The sequence below is a fragment of the Coturnix japonica genome, chromosome 1, assembly GCF_054131305.1.
Source record: "Coturnix japonica strain WE chromosome 1, WE-NBRP24, whole genome shotgun sequence".
In the NCBI taxonomy this organism is placed as follows: domain Eukaryota; kingdom Metazoa; phylum Chordata; class Aves; order Galliformes; family Phasianidae; genus Coturnix; species Coturnix japonica.
In genome coordinates this window covers 126,022,774-126,043,837 of record NC_140663.1, presented here as the reverse complement: position 1 = coordinate 126,043,837, position 21,064 = coordinate 126,022,774, and the positions used below count along the sequence as shown (strand labels likewise).

The 21,064-nt window shown below is 39.8% G+C and overlaps 1 protein-coding gene across 2 annotated transcripts; it reads left to right on the top strand.

Annotated features, from left to right (window-relative positions):
* The first annotated feature begins 56 nt into the window (after positions 1-56).
* SEPTIN10 (septin 10) lies at positions 57-19,596 on the top strand. Of its 2 annotated transcripts, none has more exons than XM_015849617.3 (10): positions 57-171; positions 4,580-4,694; positions 5,326-5,521; positions 6,804-6,990; positions 9,836-9,997; positions 10,755-10,851; positions 11,554-11,722; positions 15,088-15,220; positions 17,667-17,854; positions 18,736-19,596. In XM_015849617.3, exons 1-10 carry the CDS (start codon positions 151-153, stop codon positions 18,749-18,751), a joined length of 1,284 nt encoding a protein of 427 aa, XP_015705103.2. In that variant the 5' UTR covers positions 57-150; the 3' UTR covers positions 18,752-19,596. The 2 variants fall into 2 exon arrangements, with proteins under 2 accessions (XP_015705103.2, XP_015705092.2); XM_015849606.3 differs by having other exon boundaries at positions 4,577-4,694.
* Positions 19,597-21,064: the final 1,468 nt, after the last annotated feature.

The window sequence follows — 21,064 nt, the reverse complement described above, 5'->3', positions numbered from 1 at the left end:
GTCTGCCCGCCTTCCCCGCCGCCCGCTGGGTCCCTGCGCCCTCCCCTCCGCCGAACGGCTCCTCCCGGTCCCCGCTGGGGCTGCGGCGGATGGGAGTGTTCTGCCGCGGCTCTCCGTCTTGTCTCCCTGCTCTCCGTCCCTCCTGGGACCATGGCCGGCGCGGGGCAGCCGGTAAGTCCCGCCGCGGGGAGCAGAAGGGGCTGTCAGCGCCTGCCCGCTGCGAGGGGAGCGAGGACGGGACGGGACGGTTGGAAACCGACTGGGGTCCTCGTGGTTGGGCAGCCGAAGCTGCCAGGGGGTTACAGACTCACAGAAACTCTGTGAGTTTCCAGATATACGCTACATTCTGGATATTAGAGAAATGCTGCTCTGTGTATGAGGGCAACGCGATGGGCTCCAAGGCTTTGAGGGCGCAGAACGCATCAGAGTGTTAAGGCTGGAATTCTGAATATGAGTGTGAAATGGAGTCCTGTGTGTGAAAGGTGGCTGTGGTGGGGTGGGAGTTGGTGCCTTCTCCCAGGTAACAGCAATAGGGCATGAGGGAATGGCCCCAGGTTGACCTGGAGAGGTTTGGGTTGTATGTTAGGAAACATTTCTTCTCAGAAACTGATAGTCTAAACTGCCCCTGGGATGTGATTCCTTGCATCCTGTCACTTGTCACATGAGGAAAGAGTCCTTGTTGCAACCAGAGAGTAACTCTCCTCTGGGCCGGTTTGTGGGAGGCCAATAAGATGTGAAAAGGATAAGAACCTAAGAGCTGAAGTTTAAGGAGCACTACAGAATGTTTTCTGCTGCTTGTGGTTACATGGAGAGTGTGAAGAGAGGTAGTAAAGTGGCAACAGAGACTGGGAGTGGGAGCAGAGGGCCCACTGGGTCTGTGAAGAGAAGAGGGGAGCAGAGAGGTGGAGAGCTTCACAGGGGAGAGAGCTAAAAGCAGGTGGATGAGATTGGTCTGTCATAGGGCACAGTACTTTAGCCCTGGGTTTTCAAGTAACAAAGTGACACCAAATAAGATTTCCTAGCTTGGCACATGCTGTGCAATCACTGAAGTGTTTCTGAGTGCTTGTGGGAAGGATTTTGTTCTCAGCCCTTTCACAGAAGGAATGCAATATCACTCAGAGCGCAGCCTGGCCTTACCACGCAGTCAGGCTGCATGCTGTCTGAGATACACGCATTCAGAGCTTCCAAGTTTTGTAATATTGACTTCTGGGAAAGCTCTGGCAGCCGCTGTAGCTGTACAACAGCGCACAATGCTCAGCATTGACTAATTAAAGGGGAGAAGAAGAAAGCGACCCACGTTGCAGTCAGACACCCGCTGCCAGCTGCTGCCGCTCGCACCCAGGGCCTTGCTCCTGGTGTGGATAAGAAGGGCCATACACTGCAGCTGACTGCTGCTGTCCAGGAAACACAGAGCCCTAGTGGCTCACAGCCAGCCCAGGGCACGTCTGCTGAAGCACAGCGGTCACTGCGTCAGCGCCCATTGTTTTCTTTTATCACAGACATCTCTGTGTGCTGCAGCAGATTTCAGCCCCTTGCTTTGTTTTGCTCCTTACCTGCAGTGCAGGAGGTGCAGGTACAAAGCATGCCACGTTCTCATGTTACTTAAACACCTGCTGTGAGAGAGAGGCCTTCGTGACATTTGCAAGTGCCTGTGAGATCAGCTGCTCACAACTGGAAAATGAGGTTTCTGCCTTTTTGCTTCTTTGCTGCTGATTATCCTCACGTAGAATGCAGCAGTCCTCAGCTGACTTCATATTAGACTGTATTAGCTGTTCCCTTACTTCACCCTTTCTGTTCCCTCTGCTCATTCTGTTAAAGACAGGGATCTCTTGGAAAGAGTCCAGCGGAGGGCCACTAAGATGGTGAAGGGCCTGGAGCATCTCCCCTATGAGGAGAGACTTAGGGAACTGGGTCTGTTTAGCCTTGAGAAAAGAAGGCTGAGAGGGGACTTGATCCAGGTTTATAAATACCTGAGGTGTGGGAGCCATAGTGGCGAGGCTGGTCTCTTTTCAGTAGTGCGTGGGGATAGGACTAGGGGTAATGGGATGAAAGTACAGCATAGGAAGTTCCGCATGAATGTGCGCAAGAACTTCTTTATGGTGAGGGTGACGGAGCACTGGAACAGGCTGCCCAGGGAGGTGGTGGAGTCTCCTTCTCTGGAGATATTCAAGACCTGCCTGGACACCTACCTGTGTGACGTGGTGTAGGGAACCTGCTTTGGCAGGGGGGTTGGACTCAATGATCTCTAGAGGTCCCTTCCAACCCCTACAATTCTGTGATTCTGTGATCCCACCCGCTCTGTCTCTCCTTCATGCATGTATCTGAATAGAGATTCACCAGCGGTGTGCAGGGCTGCATCTTCAGTTTACATTTCAACCACCCAAACATGGAAAATAACTTTCAGAGTAGAAAAACAGAATATCTGCTTTGAGGCACTAGTCATGGTAATATCTATTGGATTGCATTTAGTGGCATTAGGGGGGTAATTGATTGTAGCAGCATAGTGTCGCTTTGTATCAGGGAATTAAAATGAATGTTCTGGTTTAATGAATACCCACAGCAGTTTGCTGTTGTGAGAGGCTTGGGACTCTGAACGAGTCGCGTTTGCAGAGCCTTCAGGCCAGCAGACTGCTGAGGTAATGGTTTGCTTGGACTGCAAGTCTGGTTCTGCAGGAGGCTTATCTGGGACACCTGTGTAAGTTGGAGATGCAGCCTTTGATGTGGATTGACCCAGAGTTGTGCAATTTCAGCCTGAAATAGGTGGCGGGGTTAAAATAGAACTTCATTTCTGAAAGAAGCGTTTTGAAATAGTACCTTTGTGTCAGACAATCATTTTTGTTTGCTCACCGCTTCTAATAGGATAGACTACTTTCCGTAAACCAGTGTACACAGGAGACTGATTTTTGCTGGTTCTGTGAATGTTACACTGCCTTTTAAAAAGGAGGAGGCACACAGAGAGCGGTCAGGCAGTGCAATGGGCTGCCCAGGTAGGTGGTGGAGTCACTGACCCTGGAGGAACGTTTGGACATTGTGTTGAGGGACATGATTTAATGAGAACTATTGGTGATGGTTGGACTGGGTGATCCCGTGGGTCTTTTCCAACCTCGGTGATTCTATGTAAACCTGTTCTCATGACTGATACAAGTACTCTTTGTGCTTGAAATTCCTGCTGTTACATACTCTGTGGCCATGCACATTCTTGCTGTCAGGTCATGTAGAGCTGGTGAGGTGTGAGGTTTGGGGCGGAGGCAGTGGTTGGTGGTTAGCTTGTTGGTTTACCAAGTCATTAGCTCTGGCAGAAAGAACTGAGAAGAGCAACCTTGTGATGAAGGTTCTAAATTACATGTGGGGGAAAGAAGACTCACATTCTAGTGCTTTTCCTTCATTATGCATTTACAGCTTAACAGGGTGTTTCTGGTGTCAAGCTTTTGAGTCCTCTGGTTCACAGAAGTTTTAGCTGTTTTTGTGATAAACAACCAATATGACCGTGGAAGAAAAGATTTATTTATTTATTTTTTTTAAGTTCTGTTCCCAGAAAACAATACACTTTCGTGCTGAATTGTGAGATTGTGATTAATCACTTTCTTCCTTTTGAATACGGAAGTTCCGGAGTTAGAGGCTGTGAGGACTCCTGCTGCTTTCCCATGTGCTGCGGGTACAGCTGTAATATGAGGTTTCTCACCCTTCCACTTGCTAAGCAGATTTAATCCTGTTGTATTGCCTTGTGGGTGATATAGTCATTGCTTCTAGTGACTTCTGGAGATGGCCAACAAGCTTGTGGCTTTTGTTGGTTTGGCCACAGAAATTAAAGTGGACTTCAATCAAAAAGCCCTGCAAAGGTAGGGAAGGGTCTGTAGGGCAAGGTGTGTGAGGAGCAGTTGAGGTCCCTGAGTGTGCTCAGTGCAGAGCAGAGGAGCTGATGGTGGCTGCAGCTCCTCACAGGGAGGGTGTCTGCACCAGAGGGCGGCGGGCATGGAACGGGCTGCACAGGGCTGTGGTTTCTCCTCATGGCATTAGTCTAAGCAGAGATAGCTGACTGCATTGGTCTAAACCAAGAGCTTGCAGTCTGTAGTCCCACACAAGAAATCCTGAGCAAAACCAGAGGAGGGGAACCATCTGCTGTAAGCCATGTCTGCATCGGTTTTAGTTGCAAGCAGTCTGACACTTGCTGCGCATACCTGCTATAAGAGGCGGCACTCCTGCGTGCTTGGAAGTATTAAATGAAGATGGTTCTACAGTTGGCTATATACACATTCCCTGGAGCCACTAAGGGCAAGTGGATTGCAAACAGAAGAGGCAGAATAGCATGGACTTGTTGCTGTTAACACTTGTGATATGGCGTGTTTTGAAACACAGTTGTATGAACTGATAATCTTATGGGGTTTTTGGGGTGTTTTTTTTTTTATGCTCATCACCTCGGTGTTGTGATACAGGATTCTGGATATTTAAAACACAATGTGCTCCTCTATCTGTTTCTAATAATATATATTATCTAGAGTTCTGATGTGTAGATAATGAAATAGGTACTTTTTTTTTTTTTTTTTTTTTTTTTTTTTAATGATTCTTTTTTTAATAGCAGAGTGATGGCCTTCGATCCTTATCCTTGTCTGGCCATGTTGGTTTTGACACTTTACCTGATCAGCTGGTTAACAAATCCATCAAGGAGGGCTTTTGCTTTAACATTCTTTGTATCGGTGAGTGTGCTGTTTGCTTGTAAGCTACACCTCTCCTTAGGAATTGACTTGTTAAGCATGAACTACAGTTCCACTCTGTCCCCAACACTGTTAATTTGTATCAATCATTAGGGTTGATATTTAGTGTTTTTATAATAAACAAAGCCCAAAAATGTTGACGTGGGCATCATGCACTTCCTGATCTATGGATTCTTTTGAGTGAATGGTTTTACAGAGTTTTTACTGCCAATGAGCTTTAGATCAAGAAGTCCTGAAATCAAAGGCAATAATACAGGCATATTTCTATGCTTGCCAAATAAATGCTTCTGTATAAAAATTGTGTCAGACTCTGTGGTTGCACAGCTGGTTACTTAACTTTTGAATGCAATGGTAAATTTGTCTGCAGTTCTGCTTATTACTTATTATAGGTAAGTATTAACTGTCCCCTGTCCATGCAGTAAAAGTTTAACAAGGTATTTAGCACTCCTTATATTAAAAAAACAAATAAACAGGGACGCAGCAGTTGTTCAGAGAAATTATTTGATATTTTTTCAGTGGATTTTTCAAGTAGTTCTGATAACACTTGGTGTGCTTGGCAGGTATTTTATCTCATGTGCAAAATGTCTCCCCCATCCCTTCTGTTTAACTCTAGGGGAAACTGGATCTGGGAAATCTACCTTAATAAACTGTCTATTTAACACCAGTTTTGATGACTCCGTGCCAACTCATTTTCACCCAAATGTAAGACTTAAAGCTCAGAGATATGAACTCCATGAAAGCAATGTTCGTTTGAAACTAACCGTTGTGAGTACCGTGGGATTTGGTGACCAGATAAACAAAGAAGATAGGTAAGCATTGCCCTATTGCTAATGTATGTTTAAGTCTTGGTCTCCAATTCCAGTTTGATTCTTCTTTGGGCTATGTAGTAAATATTATTCTTACATATATTCTAAATATATGTTTAACTATTTTCTCTGTGTACCAAAGCAGATAGTGTTTTCCTTCTTGTCTAAGAAACTGAGAAATCAGCTGAAATCTGCTCCCTTCTTTATAATAAAATCCTTTATCAATACGTGTAAATAAATAGTGTGGTAGTGAGTTTCTTTTGAGCAGGCTGATATGTTCCACGGGAGACTATTTAAACAACCAAGAAGGTTATGATATATACTACGTTACAGAGAGTAGATCGCCATCCCTGGATGTGTTTAAGAGCTGTTTGGATGTGGTGCTCAGGGATATGATTTAGCAGAGGGTTGTTAGAGTTAGGGTACCGTGGTTAGGCTGAGGTTGGACTTGATAATCTTCAAGGTCTTTTCCAACCTGGGTAATTCTATGATTTTGTGAGACTGCTGTCCTGTGATATCATGGGAAAACAGCTAATGCTAGAGACTTGGATGAGTGTGATGTATGTAGATATTAATATAGATACTAGATGTGCTGATATACTGTAAGAAGCTGCCTTTTAACCCCTTATTAATTCTGCTTTTGAATTTTGCTTGCATTTGACTCGGTCTAGTAAATTCTTGTGGCAGCAAAACCGTGAGGTCCAGCTGCTTGGACATCTGGCAACATTCTTTTTGAAAGCAGATTATAATTGTGTTTTAAGTAGGGTGAAGTTTACTTAAACTGTGCCGATATTGCAGATCAGATTTTCATTCTTCTCTCACATTCCTCCTTTCCAATTTTTGTTTATTGTTTAAGAGCTCTCTCATGTACACTACTTCATCTTCAGAGGATACTGGAAGTCCTATTTCTTGGTACTGGTAATTGCATGTTCTTTCTTGTACCTAGAAGTTTTGTGTGTCTTTCTTGAATCTGAGTGTTCTGTAGTTGCGCATCTCTTGAGAAGATCAGTAATAAGCAAAAGTAAATTTACATAGCTCTTTTTTTTTCCCCTACTGATATTAGCTAGAGATTATTTTATCTGTTTTAAATGCACGGTTATTTCTGGAGTAGCATCTCAGAACATAGGATCAGTACATTTAATTTTTGGCTGTATTATGCAGCTACATGAGCATCCTGTCCACTTGTAAAATGAAAATGCACGCAGCAGTACAAGATTAATTTCTTTTTTATCTGGTTTGCAAATAGCTAATGTCTAGTTGTTTAATTTTATTTCCTTTCTTACAGCTATCAGCCAATAGTGGATTACATAGATGCACAATTTGAAGCCTATCTCCAAGAAGAACTGAAAATTAAACGTTCTATATGTAACTACGATGATACTCGCATCCACGTGTGCCTCTACATCATTTCACCTACAGGCCATTCCCTGAAGACTCTGGATTTGTTAACCATGAAAAGTCTAGATAGCAAGGTAAGACCTTGAAACAGCTCTTAGAACTTGTTCTGTTTCCTGACTCATCTTGCAGCTTATAAGTCTGCTACCAACTCCTTGTTCCAAATCTGTGTGTTTGGTTTCAGGATATTGTATTTTATTTGCTTGTTTTTTAACTTCAGAACCACTTGGTTCAACAAAAAGTATACAGTTCATCGCTTATTTATTCACAAATACGAAGAACACAGAGGAACAACCTTTAACATCTTATTGTGATTGAACAGGATACCCTTCATGAATACTGTAATGTTTCTAATAAAGTTTGCAGCTTCTAGTTTACTGTCAAGTTTTGAGGCTGCTAGAAAATTGGCACTGGTGTGAGGGAAGAAAGTGATAGCTTTGCATGTCAGACAGAAGGATGATCAAGGGGCTGAATTTGGTGCTAGCACACAATGAAACTACATGCATGGATGAAGCGTAACCTTTATCCCAGTGGCTTTCTGTGGTTGTCTTAGTTGAACTACTTTTAAACTACTTTTTGAAGTTAAACTTAAGTCAGTCTGCACTGCTGTTTGAAAGTAGCAGTCTCAGCTGCTCATTCACATTGTGCATACTTAAGTGTTTTCCTCAGTCACTTTCCTGGATGAGGGGACTGATTTAAACTGAAAACTAAATATTTGTGCCTGGTTAGGAAACTAATAAAGCGGTAAAAAAAGTAATCTTTCTCCTTGTAGATCTGTGCAGATTTTAGTTCTGCCTGGAAAAGAGCTGCTGTGTGCAAGGGGAGGCGGTGAAGGCTGCTACTTTAGTTTCAGATGTTGACTTTTTGAGTGGGGTTGAAGTGATTCTGTGTTGATGGCCTATGGCTTTCTAATGGAATTCAGCTTTGTGCAGTGGGAGTTGTGATTGGGGGAGAGACTGAAAGGAGTCAGCTGGTACCCAAGTGAGCAGTGGACAAAGATGGAAGCACTGGGACTTGGAGCACATTTGGATGTGGTCCAACTCAGTACAGTTCAAGTCTCCGGTTAGTACAATTCGGTGTGTGCTTTCAATTAGTGTTGTTCTTGGATGCAAGTACTGAGATACTAGTTGTCAAGTAAACATTAGGAGCTGCAAGCAGAAATAAGTCTTGTTTAACAGATTAAAAAGACTATTTCTGTTGTTTATCTAAAGCCACGGTAGTGCTGCTTTAAAATTTTAATGTCAGGTGTGATTTAACATCAGTATTGATAACTAGACCCAGTTTGCAGTGATCTTGCTTTTGTTTTGTTACTTGTCTCCACAGCAGTATTTCCCTGCGGTTCGTTACCAATCTCTCCTAGCTAGAAGGGCTTGAAAACCTTTTATGTTGAGAAGGCAGAGTGAAGGTTAATTAAAGTCTGAGGACTCTCTTCCATCCATTTTTAAAGCTATGCAGTGGAAAATCTAGATTAGCGTACCTCAGCTACTTTAGCTGAAGCTTTGGTTTTCTACTAGCTCTGTCAGGCTGTTTATAGAATCAATCATCAAAATAATGTATGTAGCATTTTGAATTAACCACATATAAGTTCAAGCTGCACTGTTAAAGAATATCACCAGTTAATTTTAGAAGCCATGCTTAGTGTTGGTATGAGGAAGCTGGGGAGGGAGGAGCCCTAGAGGCAGGAAGATGAAGTAAGCAAAGTAAGAAACTTCGAGTTTAAGAAATAAAATAGTTTTTTTTAATGATACTGATTTGAGAGATTAGTTTTTTTCTTTTTTCTGAGATTTGTAACATCATTTGTTTTATTTAGAATTATGGCAACTGTATAAAATTCTCTTCCCTGAACCATTTCTGAAATACCAGTGTGTTATGTGTTACATGTATCTGCTTTGCAAGCACTTGTTAGAGTAGCTAAATCTTTCCAGGGAGGTTGTTTATTTGACTTAGTGCTTACTGTTACTTTTTCTTGACCTCCTGACACAAGTCAGTGTTTTCTTGGAGTCTTTTGCTGTCTTTGCAGTCTCAGAAAAATTACTGAATGGAGTCTTGAAAGTTCATGCTGTGGAAATTGCATTCAGGCAGGATAGTTGGAACTAAACAAAGTGGGGTGTGTGTGTGTGATTTTCTTCCTTTTTTTGTGTCTATAATCAAGGAACCATGCAGAACTCTCAAATTCTCTGAAATCTGGAAGAATTATAGTGATCCATTAGAATTTTTACAGTAATTCTTTGGAGGAGTGGTAGGAAGGTTGTAGATGCTCAATTATTCTTAAGAGTACTGAGTTACTGTCATAACTATTTTAGCAGATAGGTCAACATAAAGCAGTAGGATTGAATTTAGAATTCTGAGTAACTACTGCAACAGCTTGGAGGTGAGATTCTTCAGTTTTTGACGTTCCTCTTCCTTCAGCAGGTACATGTCAAGCTCATGGTTGTGCTAATGGAGTAAGAGCTATGGGTGACAGTAATGAGATGAAGAGGACCTTGTTGTACTGAAAGGGAAGCTGAGGTGTTGGCAGCCTTTTCTTTGTGCATTTAACTTCCCAACTTTGAATACCTGACATGTCCCCCAACCAAAATTTCCATTTTTTGAACAGAGATATAAGTACTTCATGACATTTTGGTAATAAATGGGCATTGCTGTTTTTTTGAGTGATACACTGTAAGAGGTCTCCTTCCTAATTCTTTTGTCAGAGTTCGTTATGAGGAATTATATTAAATAAAGTGTTGCTGTTTTCAGATGGTGGCAGTGAAGATGTTTTAATGATTTGTGAAGTTTTCTTTGGTTATAGTTGAAATTAATCAGATACTGATGGAAACATTTAGACTGCAAGGGTAGTTTTGAAAAGCTTATGACCAATGAAATTTGTTAATTTAGTTGTCTCGGATGTCTTACAGATTTCATGTAATTTGTCATTAATAGGTGAACATTATACCAATTATAGGCAAAGCAGACAGCATTTCTAAAACAGAACTGCAGCAATTCAAGAGGAAACTTATTACTGAATTAGTTAGCAATGGTGTCCAGATATACCAGTTTCCAACTGATGATGAAGCCGTCTCTCAAATTAATGCCATCATGAATGTAAGTAAATGGCAGTCATGTCAATATTTCAGTATTAACACATCACTGTAACACTGGTTTATGCCTGTTCTTCCGTGTCTGTGTTGAGGATTGTGACTTTGTATCTTTTGAAAGTTGGTTATTTATTTTCTCTTTCTTTAAACAGCTCCCATGATTCTGGGCTCACTCAACACCCCAGGTTTCTCTGTCCCTTTGCTGTTGGTGCTGATTGCTTTAGGAGGCTCTTTCTTTGCTGGCTCTGGAAAGAGGATCTCGCTCATAAATACTTTTTGTTGTTTCTGGATGTTTAATATGTATCCACTAACATAGATGAACGGATTTGCTCTTTTCCATAGTGAACACTACCTTACATGTGTTAGAGAAGGTACTCAAATGGCTCAGTTATCCAGTTTTCTCTGTTTTGTTTTTTTTTTTATGTCTGCAGTATGTTAGTACGTTTTTTGTTTGCTTTTTCCTATTTTTTTTCCCTTTTTTTTTTTGTTACTTTCCTTCCATATTAGGACAGATTTTCTTTAGGAATCACAGACTCAGGTGCACTCCAAGCTTTTTCACTGCTGCGCTTTCAGATCAACCCTGTCAGTTTAAGCTGAGCCTATGAAGCTTGTCTTGGGTGTTTTGAGCATTCTAGAATATTCACTCCTTATGTGGTAGTTTTTTTTGTTTTTTTTTTACCCTTTGTTTGTTTTAGGAGAGCTTGCTTTTCATTTCTTACATAAGAACGCTGAGAGATAAGGCTGTGTTGGTGTGACTCTTACAGGGACATTTACCTTTTGCTGTAGTGGGAAGTACAGAAGAGGTGAAAATTGGAAACAGAATGGTGAAAGCTCGTCAGTATCCTTGGGGCATTGTACAAGGTAAATTGATTCTCAAGTGTATAACAGTGGTGGCTAATAACAGCCCCTAGGAATATCAGTGAGTCTTGTAATTAAAAAAGAGAGTGTTTTGTATCTGAGAATGGGCTCTATCAAATAGTGTTATTGTGCTCCTTGTATTTGTTGTCATTTCCATGGAAGTAAATAGAAGGCATTACTTTTGGAGAGACATGCATGATTTTATTGTCTTCTTTAATTGTAAGGTTTGCTGATATTCATATGAGCTGGTATTAACCACTACTGTCATATTTATTGTATTCTGTATAAGCAGCTTAGAGAATTTAGAAATTCATATTTGAAGTCTGCAGTAACTGGTAGTTCCAACACTGATGCTTTCCTGGAATCAAGCCTTGAGATGCTGTATGTAATATTTGGGTTGGTTGATATTGTGGCAGTGCCTCTAGCACTACCAGATTGTAAAATGTCCTGATTGTCAGAAGAGAAAAAGAGAAATTAATAGTTGTTCAATTCAGATGTGAAATCAGGACATACTGGAACACGTTCAGTGGTACATACGGTTAGTGCTTCACTGTGTGTATTAGAAATCGCAAGAAAGTGCAGGAGGTATAATAAATACAGATCCCTTTTCCTGGAAGCATAGTTAGTAAACAGAGATCTCAGTGCTATTTAAAATATGTTTTGACAATTTCTGTACTTGTGTATAACGACCCCACTTCTTATTAGTGGAAAATGAGAACCACTGTGACTTTGTGAAGCTCCGTGAGATGCTTATTTGCACGAATATGGAAGATTTAATAGAGCAGACTCACGTATGCCATTATGAGCTGTACAGACGCTGCAGACTACAGGAGATGGGCTTCAGAGACATTAGCCCCGAGAACAAGCCAGTAAGGTAAGATTCCGTATTTGATTCAGCACAATACCAAATGAGGTTCATAGGTAGAATGGTTCTTGCAAGAGAGAATGTTTATGTATTATTATTTTATTCTAAATTAGTGTAAGTACAAACCTGTTTGTTCTTTTATCTTCATGGAGCAGTGTATCAGTTTATATGAGCATTGCTTTTACAGGCCTACAGGCTCTATTTCTGAAATACATCTTTTTTTAATCAAAAACTTGGGAATTTTAATTTTCATTGTGGAGAATACCCATTTTTTCACAGGTACGTATGCTGTATGCCCTTTGGAATGTTAGCATTACAGAAATAATGCTGTTTTACTTTTTCTCTAATGAGGTCTGCACTTAAAATTCAGGAGGAGATGAAGGAAAAACTGTTACAAAATCACTGTTTGCACTGTTGACTTTCTGCATTATCTGCTGTAATAACAAACATCTAGACTTTTTGGGTCAATATAACTCTTATTGTGCTGTAGGAAGTTACTATTTGCACTCTCTCCAGAAGAGAGTAAAAGCAAAGGGTTAGAGACACTCAGCCATTCCATGTAGTAAAGCCGATTTCTGTAGGAAGTATTTTGAATTTCTAAATCCAGTTTGTTTAATCTGTTATTTCCAGTTCCTTCCTCCACTTCTTCCAACTTCCTTTGGTCATTTCTTATGTAGAGCTGCATTTTGTAAACATGCAAATTGTTATCATCCTGATGGGGAGAAACTGATGCTTTGGGAATCTTCAAAGTCTTCACGATTTAGCAAAGTACTATTACTGCATAGACCTTTCGGAAAATACCAACCTAAACCAGGCATGAAAACAAAGTATGGATTTGCATTAAAACAGTTTCTAATACTTCAAACCAGTTGGAATTTTAACATGTTTCACAAAGCAATCCAGAACATATTTAAACGTTCTGGTAAAAACAGCTTCCCTTCAGATCGTTTTTAGTGGCTTAAATTCTTTGCTTTCACTTTTACTTTGTGCAGAAGTTCTAAAGCAGTTGCAGTTACTGTAACTCACAGTGTTGATCCTTGCATTTGAGCAAATTATTTTAACCTCTGTATGGGAAGGCTGAACTCCAGCCAAAATACATGTTTTTTTCATGCTTTTGTTGGGAAAATGGCAATAATTTAGATCTGCCACATCCTAAATGTTGTTTCATACCTGCATAGGTAGTCAGCTGAGTCAAGGGACTGTACTATTGATACCTGCTATTAGTTAACTTTCTTTTTTATGATACACATTCTCTGATGTTGGAATGTTATATAGAAAGTTCCAGGAATGGTTTTCAAACTTGAAAATTGTTTTAAATTTTAAATGAACAAACTGCAAAACAGCTTGAGTGCCTTTCTTAGCTAAAGTCCACAAAACACCCAACAGTTGTGTTCCACAGTGCAACAAATTTCACTTCAATTAGAGTCTTAGTTTATGAATGGAATGTGCCTGATTTGCATCTCTATTTTTGGACTTCCATGTTCTAAGCCTTATGCAGACAAGAAAACTATATGTGACAGCTTTTCTCCTGTAGAAAGGTAGGTGATAGTGCTGTTAGGAGCTGTGTAACGGGTTAGTAAAGCATATGTTTTCTTCACATAGTACAAGGTATAAAATTATTGAGGTCCAACCAAAAAGAATGAGAGAATGCATGTTTTATATATATATATATATATATATATATATATATATATATATATATTTTTTTTTTTTTAATTTTTCATATTTTTAAAACATGTTATTTGATTACAAGGTAACTCCAGTGTCTGCAAGGTTAATCTGTTACTGATATCAAGGCTCCTCCTTCACTGATTTATCTGGTAAACTAGCTTAGACTGAGTCTGAAGATGTCCACATACTGAAATAAAGCTGCAACTGCAGCATTTTGGTTTAGTCTTTTTAGTGCTTTAGTGCTTTTTTGCTTTATTACACCCAAAGGCAGACTGCTTGCTAGCAGAACTGACGCACAGTGAGGCTGCTAACTCTTGAAACCTGTGCTGTAGCTTTATTGTTATTGCATGTGCTGTCTGAACTCAAAGGTAGTGTGAATTAATATACAAAACCATGTCCATATTTCAAGTGGCAGATACAATATTAGGTCCTATGTTGAGATAACTAAAAAAAAAAAAAGACCAAAGCAAAATGCTGTTCTGCCAAACTCATTTAGTTGCAAAGTATCACTCAAATATTGTTGGATAGGAGAAGAGCTTTCTGACTTTGTGATCTTACAGAATTTTAAGTCTTCATGTGCAATTTCAAGATGATTACTCTGTCTCCTTAGGTTATATTTGGAATAAAAATAAGTAACAAGGATTGGGAAACTGTTCAGTCATCTTCAATTTAAATACAGAAGAAAGAGATTTCAGCTTCCTGTTGCTCTACATAATTGAGTTTTTAGATGTCCTGTTTCATAAATCTTTCCATTTATAAACCCTCTCAATAAAAACTGTTGAAAACTGAGGGTGGGACTTCAAACACAAGTGCAAAAGTGTGTGTATAATGCATTTAATTTTAAATAATGTGCAGTAAAGCACATACTGATGGCCTTGGGAATCTGCAGAGATCCTAACTGACTGGAAACTGGTTAACATTCCAGTTTGCAAGAAGGGTGAAAAGACCCTGGTAACTGCAGACCTGTCCAACTCACTTCAGTGCTTGGCAATATTATGGAGTGTATTACTGTGGGAGCTATTGATAAACATCTGAAAGGCAACACAGTCATGGGTCACAGCCAACACGGCTTTACAGGGTAAAGTCCTGTTTAACAAACTCAGTGTCTTTTTATGACAAGGTTACCCATTCAGTTGACAAGGGGAACCTGTTCATGACATCTTTCTGGATTTCTGCAAAGCTTTCAGTGTTTCTCACAGTATCCTTCTGGAGAAAATGTCTGACATGTAGATAGAGGAGTAAGTAACATAATGAGTGAGCAGTCTGTGGTTGTGTCCAGGTGCATTGTGTTTGTAATGCCCTGCGTTAAGGCTGAGGTTGCATGATGTGGAAGTTTTTGGGGGATTTTTCTCACAGTTTCAGTGTCATGACTAATAACGAACTTCTTCCTCCAATATTAATAATTTTTACTTGAAAGTTACTACTGCGGTATTTTAGACTGTGGGATTTCTCAAGTGCTTTATTTACTTTGAAAAGTAAAGTACTGTTAAATTCAATATTTTTTGTTTTTCCAAAGTTGTTTACTTAAAAATTAAGAAAGATCAGAAACCTGTTTCCACTGAAGTCTATGAATTATTACCTGGAGAGCTATGATACTTCATATTTCAGATGTGTTTGCTTTGTTTAAATAACGTTCCAGATTGTTAGTTTTCCACATTGAATTGAACAGTATGCTGGACACCTGCTTATTTTTTAAACTTCAGTCTACAGGAAGCCTATGAGACAAAGAGGCGTGAGTTCTACCTTGAGCTGCAACGAAGAGAGGAGGAGATGAGGCAGAAGTTTGTGCAGAGAGTGAAGGAGAAAGAAGCAGTACTGAAAGATGCAGAGCAACGAGTAAGCATGCTCGTCTGTCTTGAGTTTGTGTGCTGAGATATGAAACAGTTCCTAGCAAAATCACAACTATTTTCTAATAGGTGGCAGTAATGCTTAAAATCAAAAGCAGATTGACTGCAAAGATTAGCTTAGAGGATTGATTAGACACTCATAAATAAATGGCAAACTTTTATGGAATGAGAGAGGTTATGGTGTGCAGGGTTTAGTTGATAGCTGGGACAGGACAGTAGGAAGGAATATGGTGATAAATATAATGGTCACGTGTTTGTCATATTGGCACAGCAGGTGCTTTCCAGGCATACTTTGCTGGAAGAGCAGTCTGTCTGTTGGGGCCTCTAAAAGTCACATTACAACAATTTATGACTGTTAACCATGACCTAGTCACTAATGAATCATGAAATTACAGTTATTATTTTTTGTCCATTACAGTAGAATTGAGTTTCATGGTGAGATCTTAAACAGAAAAATACAGTTGTTGGAGATCCCTTCCTGCCATGTCCCATGAATTCTTCTCACTTGCAGATTGAAGAAGGAGCTCAGTCTTATATTGCAATAATAGTAGGTTCATAGAGTATGTTCAGATGCACATTTTAAGTATGAAGGAGACTTAATATTCTGTATTATCTAAACCTGTGTAGTACCATGTACTAGTGGTGGAGAGAATCAGGTTCAATCATTCTCGGTATGAGGCTGTCCAATTGGAATAATACTTGTGTTCCAAATAGGCACAGCTAAGTTTTACGCATTGTCTGTGTTACCCTTTGATGTTTTTCCTTCTATGCTTTATAGCACGCAGTTTCTGTGAGCTCTACATATTGCAATTGAATTATGGATATCAATTTTCCCAGTTCCTGATGTGAGAAAACGATAATGCAGTCATTTGCAAAGAACATTTGCCATATACTCTCTTGCTGCTCGTTCTCCTAGAAGTGTGTATGTGTATATGGAATTAAAAGAAAAACAGGAGTTTCTGTTGTACTCGAGATGGCTTTTGCATCCTTCATTTAGAGGAAATTTGTATTTATGTACAACGTTACTGCTCTGGAGTGGCACAGTTGCTTTAGGACCTTATGTTTTCTATCCTGAATTATTTTTTATTGCAATGCATTGGATTGACTGTAGTAATGAAATAAATGATGAATAGTATACATCTGTACACACATGTCTATAAAGCCTGACAGCTCTATTATATAGGGCAGGCATACCTATACATTTATACTATTATGTTTGTTCTTTCTTTGTGCAAGATGGAAATAAATCTCTCTGACTTTTGTACCTGTATAGCTGCACTCAGATTGAGTTATACCACTTCTGTATTCAGGAACAGGTTGCCCAGAGAGGTGGTGGATGCCCCATTCTTGGCGACTTCCAAGGCAAGGCTGGATCAGGCCCTGGGCAACCTGATCAAGCTGTGCATGTCCCTGTTCACTGCAGGGGAGTTGGAACAGATGACCTTTAAAGGTCCTTCTAACTCTAAGGATTCTGTGGTTCCATACTGACATAATTCAGGGAGACAAGCTTTGTGCCTCAGCAGGCACTTCAGTTCACTTGAGACTGAAGCTGTGCATGTAGATTCTAAATGTTTAATGTTATATTGGTTGGATCAGAGGAATGACATAGTTGAAATCCAAGGGTATTTTAGTAGGTTTATAATTTTCAGCCAGATGAGCATCTTGATCCAGCTTGGCAGAAGGACACCAAAACAGGGGTAGGTAGGAGGTGAGAAAGGGAGGCACGTAGTACTCCTTGGTTACCATGCACAATTACACAAGCGTGTTTAAACAGATCAAATACATCCTACAGGTAGAATCCTGTAATCCATTAAAAAAAAACAACAACCAAAGACTTTTTGTTGCAGAAAAGCAATTAACTTCTGGCAGGTAACAAGGAACTCCCCAACCTAATTGTGTATATATATATATTAATGCATACATGTAATTAATAAACATAGTAAAACACATACCCTGTGTAACAAAAGTTTGCATGATTTCTTGCCTGCCTGGCTTTAAGAAAGTGGATTCTGCTTGATATATTCTGATTTAATATTTTCGTTTCCTCTCTAAAGGAATCCTTGCTTTTGATCTAAGAAAGGTACATCCTGCAGTAGATTAATACTCATCTAGTGCCTTCCATCATTTCCACCCTCACTTTGTGTGTGGTAGCCTGGCATCCATGAGAGAAGTACAATATAAACCTGGTATATTCCTCTGGATTGCTGATTTTTTGGGGAAAGAACTGCAATTTTTTAATATTTTATTATTATTATTATTATTATTATTATTATTATTATTATTATTATTATTATTATTGTTGTTGTTGTTGTTGTTGTTGTAGTTTTAACATTAGCTGAGGTGGTTTTACTGTTTAATTGCTGTGTTTTTGTGTTATGATATCACCACCTTGTGTTACCATTTGGAAATGCATTTTCTGTGCTTACTTTCAACAGATACAGGCTAAGTTTGAACATCTTATGCTAATGCATCAAGAAGAGAAACTGAAATTAGAGAAGAAGAGGAAAGCTCTAGAGGAGGAAATAGCTCTGTTCAACATGAAGAAAGCTAATGCTGAATTACTCCAAACAAAGCCAGTGGTCTCTACTCCTGTTAGCTTGAAGAGAGATAAGGACCGCAAAAAGTAAGTGCTTTTGTTAGGCATCAGTGACAGCAGTAGAAAATTCTTTTGCTTTTCTAACATAAAGTCTAGTCATCTTTTAAAGAAGGTGCAAACGTGTTCCTGTTATGTGCTTGAAATTCTATCATGTTTGGATCTCTGGCTCTAAAGTTAACATTTAGAGTAACTGTTGTATATTCTATGAGCATTCTTTCTTCTTCTCCCCTCCCCATCATGAAGGGACCACGGTTTTTGACTTGAACTGCTGTGTTTTGACATCAGAAATGAAGAAGTTGTGAATGTTCACAAACAGAGCAAGAGGGAGAAGTTAGAGAGGGAGAGAAATTAAACCAGAGAATCCCAGAAATAGTATTGACTGCAGCAGCGTTCAGATTTTGAATATAGGTTGCATTACCTTTGTGAAGCAACCTATCTGCTGCTGTCCCATAACACTAGATTCGTCTTCCTGTTACTGACTTCTTTGAGGAGCGAGGAATAAAATTGGCTCTAAAATCACACTGTCTGCAGAGTATAACCTGATGCTTCGCTTGACATTCTTTCCCTCTCCACACCAAAATAGAAGCTTGAAGAAATTCTGCAGTTTTAGAGGTGTGTTCAAAAGCGGTCTCCAGATTGACTTGCTCAGCCTCTTCATTTATAGACAGCAGATTAAATAATGTAAACAACAGGTGTCGCCAGTTTATTATTTTCCATTCCTGATAGGTTACAGTTTTTATATGTGGATGCAATTTTGTTGATTAGTATCTCCTATTCCTATTCCTAGACTTCTTTTTTTTTTTTATTTTCTTTCTTCCCCCCCAACCCCCTCACCCCAACGTTTTTTCTGGATTAGTTTTATTTCTTCAGAATATGTTACAATTCATATGCTTGCCTTTGTTTTTCAGTTCCAGCTTTACATAGTACCAATGGTGGAAGAACGATCATTTCTTTTGGGGAAGCTGTGACGCACAGTATGGTTTTGGAGGTCAAGGAGTTGCAGTTTCTTACTAAAGGAACTGGACGATCTCTCTTGGTTGCTGCAGGCTACAAGAGAGTTGATAAGTTTGAGTGTCACGCACATGGTGCAACATTATTGTCACTGTCTATGGACTTTGTAGTATGTGTCTACCTTGATGCACACTTGCTTCATGTATGCGTGGCCAACTTTGATTCATTTTATGTGCATTTTACCAAAGAAAAGATTCATGCTATGAACAGTTCCATTCATAGTATGAATGCCTTAGCACAGAAGTATTCAGTGAATATACCTACACTAGAGTTATTTTCTATATATACTCTAAAGAGTTATTTTCATATGACATATTAGTCTACTAAATATTATTTAATACCAGTGCTGACATAATGTAACCATTTACTTATTTTGCTGACGGTGGTTTATTTATAGGCTTTTATTTACAAGCACCATCCTCATTCTTAGATGCAACCCATTGAGATACTCTGCAGTGCTGCGCTGTTGCATGATATTTTATCTAACGTTACTAATGATTTGGAAAGCACCTACAACTTCTTGTTGCTTGTGACGGGTGTTCAGTTACAGCAGAGGTTAAACTTAACACTCTTAACTTCAAGAGCTTTGGGTTAAAACAACTTTCACACAGTTAGGGGTTTTTTATTGTATTTTGAGTCGTCATAGTAACAAATGGGAAACATTCTCCAGGAAATGCAGTTCTCTGAAGTGATTCTGTAGGATTTTTCAGAAGTGAAATACTAAGTTGACAGAAATAAAATACTTTGGTTTTGCTTAAGTGTTGCTGCTGTTCTTCCTCTCCGTCCCATGTTACTAAAGTTAAGCTATAGAAAAAGCTTAAATGTATTACATTTATTGACTGGAAAAACATGTATGACTGCATACTGTATCTGAAGAACAGTGTGACTCATCATATGTCACTGTACTTAAAACCAGAACTTATCTGTTCTATTCATGTAGTGCTGCATATGAGATTGCTTTCCTTGAGTTCCACAGCAATGGGAAGGAATATAAAAGGTATGTAAGTCCTTTCCTGACCAGAGAAGGGTCTAGCTGTGTTTGTTTTCAGTTGGTTCCACAGCCCAAGCAAGCTGCGACATAGGAGGGAAAGGTTAAGAGGAGACACCCATTTAGTCAGCACTCTGCCAGCGTGTAACTGACACTTCTTTCATGAAGGGAAAGCTGGCTGGGGCCAGGCCCTGTGGTTGTTACCTGATTGCTCCCTCCTGAGCAAAATCTTGCTTGATGAAATGTACTTTTTGTTCTCCTTTGTACTGTTGACTGGGCTGTCTGCATGCTGTCTGATTAGAAACAGGGGACATGCCCTCCTTAACAGGGGTAACAGCCACATGAAAGAAGTCTGCTTATTTGAACTCAGCAGTAGGTGTGGACGTGTTCTCCTATGATCTTGAGCGGAATAGTTACAATCGAGTGATGTGTACCATCAGCTTTCGATTGTAGTGTGGGCTCTTCCAGCTGCTGATTTAGTTAGTTCAAGCGTGATTCTTCACACGCATAACAAAACCAGAGATGAGCTGGTTATAGCAGGACCATTACTGGCTTGGAAGTGGTTAAGCACTGTCAGCTAACTATATTTCCCAATCAGAATCAATCAGGTTGCCCAGAGGCTGTGGATGCCCCTTCCCTGGAAGCATTCAAGGCCAGGCTGGACGGGGCTTTGAGCAACTTGGGCTAGTGGGAGGTGGCCCTGCCCAGAGGGAAAAAAAGAACCTTTTCCGTAACAGCAGTAGCATTGCATCAGTACAAAAAAGAAAATAAATGAATTGAGGCCCTTCTGTGGAAGCAGCAAAACACCATAAGGGACTGATATTCAGGATTTTAAACCAGAAAAAAGGCATTAGCACTGCTTTCACTAGGGTGCGCTCAAAGGACGTGGCTTTCATTCCTGGCAGCTGAGACTAGCAAACAAGCGTGCGGTTAAACGGAGAGGGTTAAAGTGGTGATGACAGCATTTTCTAGTGTGTTATCTTGTAACTATTCATTATGATGTGTCTGTTATGACCCCCATTCTGTGTTGCTGAAGACAAAATCCAGCATGAGCTAAGACCACGAATGCTGAGTTCTACTCCTGTTTTATTGGTTGTTTATTTCTTTTTGCTGAATTTCCTCAATGTGTTCTCAAGGGTATTTTATTTTACCTCAGTCACAGTTTAGCATTTAGAGGGATGCATTTCTGTTATTTTCTGTGGGTTTGGTTTTACATGTTTACAAATGACTTAAAGATC